Raw genomic sequence first — 13,281 nt, forward strand, 5'->3', positions numbered from 1 at the left:
ATCATCAGTCAACACAGCAAGCTTTAACTAACTCCTGCCTGTGGCACCAGCTGTTGCAAAACATTATTTTAGAAATGCTTTGGACATCCTATTGCAGTCTCAACATTGTCTCTGTGGATGTTATTTTTTGATTTACTTCAGATACGTTGCAGTAAACTCAGAAATTGGCTGTTAGCCTGTCAGTAATAATATAGTATGTGCTCTATGCATTAAGTACTGATTGTACCAATAACCTCTGTATTTTTGCATCCCAAAATAAGCAGGTCAACCCAGATAACTTAACAACTTCATGAGAATTCAAGCAGTTGCTTTTCATGAAAAACATTTAATACTGTGGGTGAAATCAGAGTGTGGCCTCCTACTTAAAACTGGCAAAAATCACTCTGGGGACTAAAGTATTTGTTTTGTAAATTATGAGAACTTAAGTGTGATGTCAGCACACTTCCAGCACTGTTACTTCGTGCTGTAGGGACATATTTTAGGGAGCACATTCTCGTTTTCTAGGCTTAAAGAATGTCATTCACGTCACCTTAAGTGACCAGTTCATGTTTTTATCAGTTACAGGAAGTTTTTACTTTCCCTACTAGCTCTAGGATTTTTACCAGCCCCCAGGTATGGGAGTATGAATCTGATTTCCCTCCACTCTAGGAGACAGTGTCAAACACCTTCCTAAAGTTGAGGTAAATGACATCTACTGCTCTCTCCTCATGCCTAAGTGAACCTTGAAAATATCTTCAGCAGTGTTTCTCCTTCATGTGTACATGTTTAATATTTGTGGAGCAAAGTAGACTATCATCAGATTAAATCTAAGCATGTTCAATTTAATCTTAATTTCATTATTTTTTGCCCACTTTGTATAGTAAAAGGAATATAATGATTTTTTTTTTTTTTTTTAAATTTTTGAGCGTGGGGGCAAGGCAAACATGTTCATATAAAATTATTCTAACAAATCATTGTCTATGTCTTGCTTTTGTTATGAGAAAACAAAGGAGCCATGAATAACTTCCTACTTTCCTGCAGCATAGACTGTTACATATAGTGCATCCAAGAGAAAGACTAAGGAGTATGGAATGAGGATGGAGGGTGGGGGGAAGTAAGACTCTACAGCAGCATCAGAAGCAGCTTGATTGGGTCTTCAAGAGTCAGTCACTGCTCCTAATTCTTTCCTTCATGTCTGCTTCCCATAGTACTTCTGTTTGTTCCTATTGTTGCTTCCCAACAGCCTTGTCCTGGGAGCCCTTCAGCTGTCTCGGAGTCACAATTTATTTTAAAAGACTGAGATGAAGAAGACAGAATTTTAATTGCAGACTTATTTCTGGTGAATCCATAGAATGTGGGGTCTGAAGGACAGTGGATGGCAGTGGGAACAACATCAGTACTGTAATGGTATAGCAGCTAGCAGCATTATTCAGAGCTCATGAGTTATGCATAGTTTACATTAATTTGTTGATTCTATCTACATATAGCAGAAGCTTACATTACTCCACTGAAGTATGTCTAGGAAGATTTGTATGATAAAGTATCAGTAGCAAAGCTCAAATAAATTTACCACTGAGACAACTGAATAAACACAGTGTTTAAAATGTAAGAGTCTAACCAGATGTTCTGTGTGAGCCCATGGACTGTAGTTAATTAAATGCTGAAATATATTTGTACATAGTCAGCCTGTGCTGCACCAGGTTCCTGTGCTTGCTGGTTGTATGAAGATCCCTTGATGTTCCAGCTCTGGGCAAGCAGCAGCATGAGGAACTTCCTCAGTGTCTCACTGCCTGGTTTATTTTTGAATGTTGCTATCAAAGAGGAGTGCCTAGAAACAAGACACTAATTCTGCAGATTTGATGATGGGGAGACAGAACAAGGTGAGGAGGCCAAGCAGTTTATTAACTACCACTTTGACTTTTAACTAGGAGCAAGCAAGTTACTTGGAGTGGGCAAGAGAAGAGGGACCTTCCCTGGGAGGGAAGAATTGCCTCATAGCTGCATCACTGCTACTTCGTGCCTATAAATCTACTCACAGGATTCTCCTTCTGCATGGTGTTGTTGTGACACTGAATTCTGCTCACAACTGGTTCAAACCCTGCAAACTGAAGTCTAAATGAATTTCATCACCTGATTTTTGGAGCTAGACAGCTAAGGGGAAGAGATTTTATTAGTGGAGTGTGGAGAGAATGCTATCCTGAAAGGGGACAATCTTTAGCCTTGGCTCTAGGTATTTTAGGTAATCTGGAAAGAAAACTGTGGACCTGGTGCTTCTGTTAAGTTGCTGTTGGAGCTGATGTTATTTTTTATGCTTCTTTTCTCATAAGGAATAAAAAGAATAGAAATACAAAATCTTTGGTAAACAGCTTTGAAATCTCTGATGCAAACTGCTGTAAAAAGTGAATTTAATTACACATCTTTGAGATACTAACGGGGAGATCTCCATGGAAGGGATGGATCTGCCCATTCCCTGAACTCGTTGTTAGGGCTGTCTTGTGTGTTGAGCAGTGTCCTTGATTACCTCTCATCATGAAGGGTAAGGTTATTTTAAAGCAACTTCTCTTGTATGAGTCTTAGCTTTCCTAGCAACATAGGTCAAAACAAGCATAAACAGTGAGTTGTAGTGTGAGGGCAAATGATAGAAAGTGCTTGCTGTCTCTGCATACTGTATATTTCAAGAAGATAATGATGAGTTTTTCATTCCAGAGGGAATAAAGCCAAACCATATGATGTGTGTGGTTGTCCTGTGTGCAAGCTGTGTCTCTTTTTCTCTCCAGTGTGTAAATGAAATTTGTCACCTAGCAGTATAAATGCAATTTATCTTCTGATTTGTTTTCTGTTTAGTTTAGGGTTTGAGATGGAGCTGATATTTAAAAACATTATTTTTAAAAAGTTAGAATAAAAAAAGATATTTTTTGTGAAGACTGAATCTAAATAATTTTTAAAAAACATCTCTGCGTATTTCAGTTTTTTAATGTCAGCTAAACAAAACACCACAAACCCTGTTAATTAGCACTTTTAATCAGAAAAAATAATTTTCTAATTCATAATTATGTAATATTAAGATCCTTATCTAAAATATATTTTTTTAAACTCCATCAGTATCTAGATTTCTTTCTTTCCCTGTGTGCGAAGCTCTGTAAATTATTTGCAAATGCTGTTAAGTGATTTTTTGCATAAGTTTATCAGCAGAACAGTAACAGATTTCTACTTAGTCTTGTATTCCTTTGTATACAGATATCAAAACACAGTTTCTACTGTGGAGCTCTCAGGGAAGGCATTATTTTTGTTCATTGCTTGGGGTTTTTTTAAAGTGTTTTTTCCTAATAAGTTCTGTTAGATCTTGTACATGCATTTTTAAAATGTAGATTGTTTTAATTGTGAGGTAGCACATTACAGTTTTATAAAAGAGAGGTAAATGATATACTGAAGTTCTCTAAATAAGTCTGCTGATGTCCAAGAGATGGCACACACTGTTTGCCTGTCTTCAAGCCAAAGTGGAAGATAAAGCTCGTGTACAGAGCATAGAAATATATTTGCACAGGAGCATAACATGGGTCCCCTGGTCAAATGACCACCTGGGAAGATGCAGATATCCTGACATTGTAGTTGTCCAGCTTTCACATGGAAACTCCTCAAAGCCAAACCTGTTAAGCTTTCTAGGGTAGTCCATAGCAGTGAAATGGTTTTCTGTTCTCTTGGGACATAAAGAAAAAAAAAAACCAACTTGGACAGTGTGGAGGAGAGTGTTGCAGAAAATTTAACTTAAATATTTAATTGTTGGCATTTTTTCTTCCTGGAAGGGATTGTTACTTTGATGTATCATAGGCATCTGTGTGTTAAAAGCACAATTTTGTTTAGTGCTTTTGGAAAAGCTGGATGTATGTCAAACACCTCTCATTACTACATCAATGCTCCAGTCTGTTATCTGGCCATGAAAAGGTGGAACAAATGGAGAGTAAGTTTGGGGTGTACTGATGTCCTCTAGAACAGGGACTTCTTCAGCACTGTCACTGTCTTGGAAGAAAACTGGTTGCATATTGCTTGAGAGGATCACTTGCTGTACAACTATGTGGAGGTACCACTCTCAAGTAATATCAAACATTTCTCATACTTATTAAGTCCTTGGTCTTTTTGACAATAAAGATTTAAAAAATCTGCTATTGGGACGATTTGTTTGGGCCATAATACTGATCTGGTAACATGTATTACTTTTTTTCCTTTAGATTCACATGTGTAAATACTGCTGACCTGTTTGTATCAGAATGATGTAAAAATTCTTAGATAAAATCTAAAATCTGATACTATCTGGAAAGTAATTTCTTTTAATGATTTTATTAAATATTAAACAGCTTTATAATTGGGCTAAAGGAAAATTTAGCAGAAATCATCCGAATCATTAGCCTTTTAAATTTGATAATTACTTTCTGGCATCCTATAAGATGCTTTAAAAGTCCTACTAGAAGAATGGAGAAAAAGCTCTTTAAATGAGCTGTATCATTAAAATCTAATGATGGAGTAATCATGTGTTTTGCTTTTGATCTGTATATGGACAGGACCAAAATTATAATTCAATCTTTACTTGGATCCATAGATCCTAATTGAAGCAGTGGCTGTCTCATTCAGGGATTTAGAATGGCATATGCATTACTTTTAATAGAAATAAAATAGCCCAATATTTGATTACTAGAGGAAGTATTGAATATGATAATCATATATTTGACTTCTTCTGCAGTTAGACAAAGATACGACAAACTGTTCATTTTTTCCCAGTGTTCTGGTTGAGATTACCTCAGCATGCAAGTCTGGCTTGTAGTTTGTTGATTCAGTAAGGAGAGAAAGTTTTAATAGAAGAAGCACTATAATACAAAGTAAAATTTAGGAGTATCTTCCACTCGGATGATATATCCCTGAAGAAAATAGAAACAGTCTACTATAGTGTTCTTCTGTTACGCTCTGAGGTAACATTAAAATTTATTTTTGTTTTGGATCCATGAAACAAAGTCCAACAATAGAAGGGTCGGGTGCAATCAGACTTTTATTTGACAATTGACACAGGCAAAACTATAAAGCTAGGCAGAAGAGGGAGAGAGGAAAAGAAGATATAAGAGAGAGATAGAAAAGTGGAGAAAAAGGGTAAGAAAGTGGGAAGAAAGAATGAGAGAGAGACAGACAGAGAGAGAGAGAGAGAGAGAGAGAGAGTCACCACCAGGGGTGCAGCTGTCCTGTGAGTTTCTTCAGAATGGTGCTGATCCTGGACAGGGTCTGATGCAAGATGGTGGTGGGTCAAGAGATGACCAAACAGCCACAGCATGGACAGCCATACATACCCCTGAGTTCCTTTTGTTCCGAAGGGGCAGCTGTCATCAGGTGCCACAGAAGCCAGGGGCATTGGCATCAGAGCTATTGCAGACAGGCTGCCTGCAGAGGAGCTGCTGCAGGAGAGTGCACTCATCAGTTCTAATCTCCTTCCAGGCATCACTCCCCACTCCCCCACTCCGTTCCAGCCCCCTCAGCCAGGTACATCAGCATAAGTACACTCGAGGTGGCTTCCAGGGTAGTTGTGGCCTGGGTGGCCAGGGTAATTGTGCCTGGAGGGATGTCCCAGCATTGCAGGCTGGCCCTCAGAAAAGGGGAGAGGTCTCCACCCAGCTGTTAGTTCTCAGTTCTTATCTCTTCCCGAGGTGTCACCCCTTGCTCTGTTCTGGCCAGGCCAGGTGCTCTGCCCTAGCCAGGACTATTCACTTTAAAATTGCTCTTTTGAGACAATTGCAGATCATTAAGGTCAGACTCTCACATCTTCGCACCAGAAAAAACCCAGCTAACACAAATATGTTACTTGATGGCTGAGGCAGGCTGGAGAATCCATTATAAAAGTTGTTGTTGGTTTTTTTTAGATTAAACTAAAAAGAGAGTTTAGGTGGAGTTAAGGTAGAATTAGTGTGTTGCAATCTCTCATTATCTCTTCAGAATGCTCTCTTGCTGTTTCATTCAGGCTGAAGACAATGTAACAGTTGGACAAAAATGAGTATCATATTAATATCATAGGACTTCGTCAATTGAGACTTCTTGAGCTTCCAAACTATAAAGTTTCCTGACTATTGATAAATGTTCAGAATTGCTTCTTGATGTTGTATTTTTAAAACATTTGCATAGCTGGGAAAGTCAGACTTCTATCTGTAGGAATGACCCTTGTTTAATTCTCCTGGAAGCTGGGCCCCTTTCTTAACTCTTGGGGACATTGTTAGGTAGGTAATAAAGATGATTTGTATTTCTCTCAGATTTTTTGAGACTAAATAAGACAGTAAGTAAAACCTTGAAACACATTTCCAAAGTTCCTCCCACAGCAATATCTAGATTCATACAAATTTTTATGATCCAGACAAACATTTGTCAAGTTCCAACCCAACACAAAGCATTTGGCTATTATGTAACCTGAAGCAATTATAAACTGTAGCTATTTGTTTCCAGTTAAAATAACATGAAAAATATTCTCATTATTTGTAGTAAAGTAAAGCAGAACTTCTCAAACAAAACTATGGTCTATAAATCAGTGAGTACCTTCTAAATTCTGGACACATAGAATTGAAAAAGGTCTGTTACAGAACTGGAAAATCTATATTCAATGAATAGACCCATCTATTTAAAAGGCAAGATAATGAAATGGACAGCCCTCCCTCTCTTTTGCTTCAGAAGAACACATTAAACATATTCATCAGCTGAAAGTTTTACCTGTTATTGCAAATATACTTTATGTACACTTTTATATTATTTAAAACTGTGTATTACTGTACAAGTGTCAAGCAAGCTTGTCAGTCACTTTGGTCTGAGTGCTCATCTCATCCTGTTTTGGACATGTGTCCTGCTTTTATGGCTTGAGTAAAGTTACGGCCACAAGAGTTACAGAGGTGGTTACTTTGTGACTTTTTATAATTTCTCATTCCATTCAGCTTTGCTCAAGATGATACAAAAATGTGGCATTTCCAGTCTTTAAATATCATATTCGTGCAATGGAAGAAATTGTTTGTTTGGCTTTGGGTAAATCCATTGTAGCATAGGGATGAAAACTGGCTCATCTCTTTCTGAGTGTCAAGGTATTCCTAACATTTCCTGAAAGATACCTGCACTGGTTTAGGCCAGGATAAAGGTGATTTTCTGTCTTGTACTTTTTGCTTTCAGCTAAGTCTCTTGTAAGTAGTTGCACTTGCTGAAATTAACAGCAAGTTTCTCATGGAATGTGTCTGCTTCTAGGACTGGTAACACTTGATGTTTATAGTTACTGCTAGAGACTGGTGTGCAGAGCCAAGGACACTGCTCAGCTCTGAGGAACATTTTACCCTCCAGAAGGAGTAAAGAGGTCCCACCTGCAGCCCTGCTTTGGGGAGGAAAGGACAAGATAGATACCAGAATTGACCAGAGTATTCCATCCCATGCACTCAGTATAAATTTGAGGGATCACAAGGTTTTCCAGCTTCCTGCCCTTCCTGCCTTTCCTGCTTCCCTTTCTTCACCTGTTCCCTGTTTCCTTCGGCATCCTGGAAGGATCCTGTCCATTCATCTGCCTGTGGTCCTGATCTGTGCCAGCCCATATCTGTGTGTTCCTGCCTCCAGTTCCCGACTGCTGCTGACTCCAGGAGTCCAGCCTGGACTTTCCCAGGGCTTCCCTGCAGCCTTGGTGGTGACGTGAGAGTTATTGGGGGGAAAAAGGGGGAGGAACGTGGTATCCATTTTCCTGTATATTTGTATATTTGTATATATTTAGTAATTTTTCCTATTTATCATTACTGTTTCATTAAAGTTATGTAGTTTAGTTTCCAACCCATAAGTCTCTCTCCCTTATTCTCTCTCCTTTCTTTATCAGGGATAGATTAATAGAGAGCATCTGTCACTCGGTTTAATTGCTGGGCCAGTGTTAAACCATGACAATACCTAAGTCTCTGCTCAGCCCAAGGCAGCTGGTGGCATTCAGTCCACTGGAAAGATGCTATGCAAATAGAAAGCTCATATTGAGAACTTGTAAAGCTGGTATGCACCTTCTGGTTTTGATTCTCATGTGTTATGTAAAAATTCCTTCCTGTCTGCTCCATTTTCTTATTGCCATAAACATTGCCTATGAATTATTTGGTTGGTGAAGGAGTTGCTCCAAAGCCAAACACGCTTTTACTATACTGAAGAGTTAAGAGGGGAGGTATGGAAGAATAAAATCATGTTATGTGATATTTTTGATTTGGTGGTGGCTTGTACATCATTTTTCTCCATTCTCCTTCTTCCTGATTGCTTTCTTGTCTTGATGAGCAGTGACAGAAAGTGGAAAGCAGGCAAATGTTGTGGTTATTTACTCTCATGTCTGTCACCCCGAAGGTGATGCATTCGGGGAAGGGAAAAAAGCCCAAACATTTCCACCACATACAGTGAATCATACAGGGGCCTGGTTCTGGTGCAACATGATGGATTTTGTTTCTGTGAAGTCTGTGGCTAAGGAGGTGATACCAGCTATGCTGTGCTAAAACCCTTAGTGGGTCTTGTGTTCAGCCTTGTCTCCTGGCAGAGTTCTTGTTTACTTGACTGGGCAACTATTATAGTGATGTTTCACAAATTAAGTGCAATTGTATAGACCAAGATTTTTCAAGAGGAAAGTTTGTAGGTAAAAGTGACTTGAGTGATCATGAGAATGCCAAGTGGCTTACAGGTCTGGTTCATTTTTAATAATTTTATGTCAGTTTTAGATTATTATTAATCTGTGGTTAGCAGTATATTTTTGCCCACTGCCTCCTGGGCAGCATGCAACAACCCCTTGCTTCTCCTGAACTTTACTACTTTGTCTTCAAAACCCAACAACCAAAAAATCTCCACATCTCCATAAATTTCATATTTCTCATTTCTCTATGATTCACAAGCCAAGTTTACCTACAAGTACAGGACCATTTAAGCTTGAAGCTCTGCCAGCTTGTGCAGAGATTTAGATCTGAAACTGAGCATCTCACATGATCATGAAGTTGTATCTTCCTCACAAATACATGTATTAGTCGATGTAGTATGTGCCACTTGCAGCTGGAAAAATAGCAAGTGATGGAAAGTTTTAGAAAGCCTGGACCACTAGATGATGTGTTTATTGCAGTTTTGTTTTCCATGAGGATGTTGAATCTGAAGGCACTGTTCTTGTGTTCCAGGTGCTGTAGCAGTTCTGATCCCTCGCCTGGACCTGGTGATTTCTTTCGTCGGAGCTGTCAGCAGCAGCACTCTGGCACTGATTCTGCCACCTCTGGTTGAAATCCTCACTTTCTACAAGGAAAACTTAACTTTGTGGATGATATTTAAAGACATTTTAATAGCTGTCATTGGAGTTGTTGGATTTTTAACAGGGACATATGTGACAGTCGAAGAATTAATTTATCCAGCATCTACAGTTCTAACTAATGCAACAGAGAGCATCTCTGTGGAATTAAATGCTACACACTTGGTGGCTGGTTCAAAATAATAACCAGGAGCTATGAACTGTCTTGTTCCCTAGCAAGAAATCCTAGATGGATGGCAGACCTACTTGCGCAGCAAATTCCAATGGATTTTAGATGAATTTTTGAAAACTGAAATGCAGCCCTTTCTCACTGTGTTGTTTGTTCTTTCCTTCATTCCTTTCCATCTGCTACCTGAATGAATAATCCCTTTGCTCTCAGCCTCTTCTCATCTAGTAAAAAACATAAAACTGAACTGATGTTAGCATATAAAATATATATACAGATGTAGGAAAGAAATATGACTTTAGATTATTTGTAAGGAAAAAAAAGAATTTTTATAAGGAAGTTCAAGATGCCTTCCTCCTTGGAAAAGGAGGAAGTCAGTCCATTCATCATATCCAGCACCAAGTTTAGGCAGTACCGTTTTCATTCCAGCTCTGTTGTAAGGGTTGAGATGGGAGCTCACTGATGCATAGCCTTTCTCTTGACTGTCTCTGACAAGGTGAATTGTGCTATGGTGAACCATAGACATTTTAATTTTTAAAAAGTGCAGCTGTGTTTTTCATTTTCATTGTGGAGTCTTAGATGATTGCCATGGAGAAGTTTTTGGGTAGCTGCAGTTGCCTGGCTCTGGTTCCTGGGAATCTGTATGTCTAGAATCAGAATGTACTGTGCAGAATGACTGTGGCTCTTCTTCAATCTTTTCACATTGGCTCCATGGGGAGTTTTTCATGCAATTGGAAGCACCATGCTCTCCCCGGGTACAGCAGCAGACCACTGCTGGTAGTGGGTTACATGACAGTAAGAATAAAGACATTTTTTCATGGTGACTGCCTTAACATTTAGGCTGAAGAGCAGATAAGACTGTAAAATTTAGAGGTAAAGGCTGGATCTTTTATTAGACCAAAAAGTAGCTGCCTTAGGACTGTTCTTGCTGTGTTATGTGTTTTTTTCCTTTATGTTCCTGTACCATGAGCTGTTCAGCATGGCCAGACCCCTGCTCCAGGGGAACAGCAACTCTGATGCTCAGTATAGCCACATAGGTCTGACTGTGCAGAACAGCTTAACAATTCATGATGTTAATTTCTCTACAAAAAGAGAAAGGATGAGACATGACTTTCTAGAATGGAGCTTGTGCCATACTTTCACACCAGTAAGCTTTGAGTTGTTTCTGAAAGAATTTGTGATGCCACAGCACTGTGAGCCGAGGGGCACCTGAGATGTGTGATTTGAAGCCCATTCTCTCTCTTGAGTGCAACATCTGCCTGCAGGTTATCTAAAAATGTGGGTTTTCTCAGGACTTGCTTTCAACTACTGGTACTTTTTGAAGAGGTACAGCTTATATGAGAGATAGGGTATTCATGTGAAAATATACTTTTTTTTAAGAAGTAATTATCCTTTTGGGGTGTTGAATGAAAAGTTACAGGATGTTCTGCATCAAAGCAATATTTTTTTCTTTTAATGATGCAAAAACATTCTATACCACAAATGACAAATAGTTTATTTTTGTACATTTTGGTAACTGCTGTCCTGACCCATTTTTTATATTTGATTTCAACTATACAAATGTATGAAATACTGTATTTTTTTGTACCTATTGGTAGAAGTCTGTAGACTGCCTATCTATATTTCTATTGGAACGTACAGTAATTATTTTTACATCCTTATATTCTGCCTTACATAAGATCTAACATGCTCTTTACTGACTTTTGCTTCTTTTGTCAGTTTTGGAAGCAAAGAAGAACAAGTTGATAAGTTGGGAATTCGGTATAAATGAGATTCGTTTTGCAAGCCTGCTTCCTGAGTCCCAAGCTGGAATTCTTATTTCAGGGTTCATGGAAGACTTTTGGCTCCCATTTCATAGGTGACTTTCACTCCAAACTCTAAAGATGTATTTTTGCTCTTGATTTATAAAAACACTCTATATTTTTTGTACAGTAATAGAATTGTATTTATCACACTCATTCATGTTATGAAGAAACTCCTTTTTTTACAGAATATTTTTAAATACAACATTCCCTCAAGAAATATGGAACGCCAAAACCTCTCTCCTGTATTTATAGAAATTAAGATATAAATATATGTAATACTTTGCTTGCTTTCAGTATATTTCTCAAAAATAGACCATTTGGTAATCTACTATTTGGCATTACAGTGCTAGAGTAATATACTGCTAGATGTATCTGTATTTATGTTGTTTCCTCTAAATATTTCCCCAGTCATCTACCATGCAGTGACTGTATTTGAGCGTTTTCATCTCCATGCAGATGAGGGCATTTGTAATAGGGATTTGTTATAGCATGTAGTTGAAACTACATGTATTTGTTCAATCAGTAGTTCTGAGCAATGCTCTTATTTCATATTAGCATTAAGTTAAGTACTTGGCAGGCACTTTAAAGGGATGAGTCTCTTTGGGATGATGCTACAGAATTAACCTTTTGTATGAAAGTGCCAGAGATGAGCAAACACAGGCAGTTAGCAGAAAGGCAAAAGATATTGTCAACTTTCAATCTTAAAGATTCTTTAGTCTTTAAGCTGTTTTAAAAGACAGCTTAATGTTGAATCTAAATGTTCCCATCTGTTTCACAATGACTTTGTTGTTTACCTAAAGCATACACTACACGCTGATAGAATATATTTTTGTGCAGCCTCTTTCACTTGACATTAAATATTTCTACATGGAACATTTTTAGTAGGACCGATAGTATTTAAAAGAAAGATGTTTTTCCTGTTTTTGGATTGTTTTATCCATGTGTTTGGAGAGTAAAAGACTGTCAAGTCCTTTCAGATTATCTGTTCTGCATTGATTGTGTCCTAGTGAGCAACTCTGAGAAGGTGCTTCTGCCAGGGTGTAGAGGGTGTAGAGTTCAGTGGTAATTTTTGGCCAGTGCAAATGAATATTGTCTGGGTACAGTCAATGGAGATTTGCTCAGCTGGGTACCAGAACCTAAACAAGGGTCTTAGTAGCCAGGTTGATGCAGCTTTTTGAGCATTAGGAGACCCAATTAGCAGAACGAGAGGTTTGACAAATGTCATCGTAGCCATCAAACAGCCATCAAAGTTACCAAACTTTGGCTAACCTGGCCCATATACAAACCCTTCCATGTCTTATGGATGGGGAGAAGCCTCTCAGATAGCAAAGTTTTGTACTGATCTATTGCCACTGAGCTGACCATGTATGAAGTAGTGTGCTTATGCCCAGTGCTGCCATGTCTAACTTGTTGTATCTTTTGGAACTTTCAAATGGTTATTAATATATTTTGCAATGACTTTCTCCTACAGTGTAGGATTTTTTGTTCTTTTAACACTCATACAGTGAAGTTGTGTGGCCTGTTCTTTCAAATAGAAAGAGTCAGCAATCAGAGTATAACTTTGAATGACTCAAATGTCATGCAGTAAAAAACTACCAAGTTTGGACAGTAAGTGTTCATGTAAAACATTGCCAAAGATTGAAAGGAGAAAATTCTGATGAAAACATCTTCTGAATAATGAGTGTTCATTCAGTTTTAAAAAGTACTGTAATATAAATTGTAGGTTGAGAGGCCATGGAGTGAAACTGAGAGATTAATAGGTATGGTTATATGAATATATATATATATATTTAAGACGGAAATGTACTTCAGCAAAAGCTAAATTAAACTGAAAAATGTATGTGATTTGCTTATGTTCCTGGCAAGGAACAGGAAGCTATTGTATTTATATACTGTACATGCACTTACATTTTACCATACAATATTGTTAACAGTTTTAATGTAATTTAATCATTAGCTGCACTATAAATAACTGGATTATTTTCTTGTCTGTAGCTGTTCATCCTCAAATATTGGGCAAGGAAGAGGGTGAGTTT

General features: G+C 38.1%; 1 protein-coding gene across 1 annotated transcript in view; it reads left to right on the forward strand.

The window, feature by feature from the left end:
• The window catches only part of SLC36A4 (solute carrier family 36 member 4), a 99,663-nt gene extending 90,206 nt beyond the window's left edge, over positions 1-9,457 (forward strand). The window contains exon 11 of the mRNA XM_030456314.1: positions 9,150-9,457. Coding sequence (XP_030312174.1) covers positions 9,150-9,457 — 308 coding nt within the window. The remainder of the gene's footprint in view (positions 1-9,149) is intronic.
• The last annotated feature ends 3,824 nt before the right edge of the window (positions 9,458-13,281 follow it).

This window comes from Calypte anna, chromosome 1 (assembly GCF_003957555.1).
Source record: "Calypte anna isolate BGI_N300 chromosome 1, bCalAnn1_v1.p, whole genome shotgun sequence".
NCBI classification, from domain to species: Eukaryota; Metazoa; Chordata; class Aves; order Apodiformes; family Trochilidae; genus Calypte; species Calypte anna.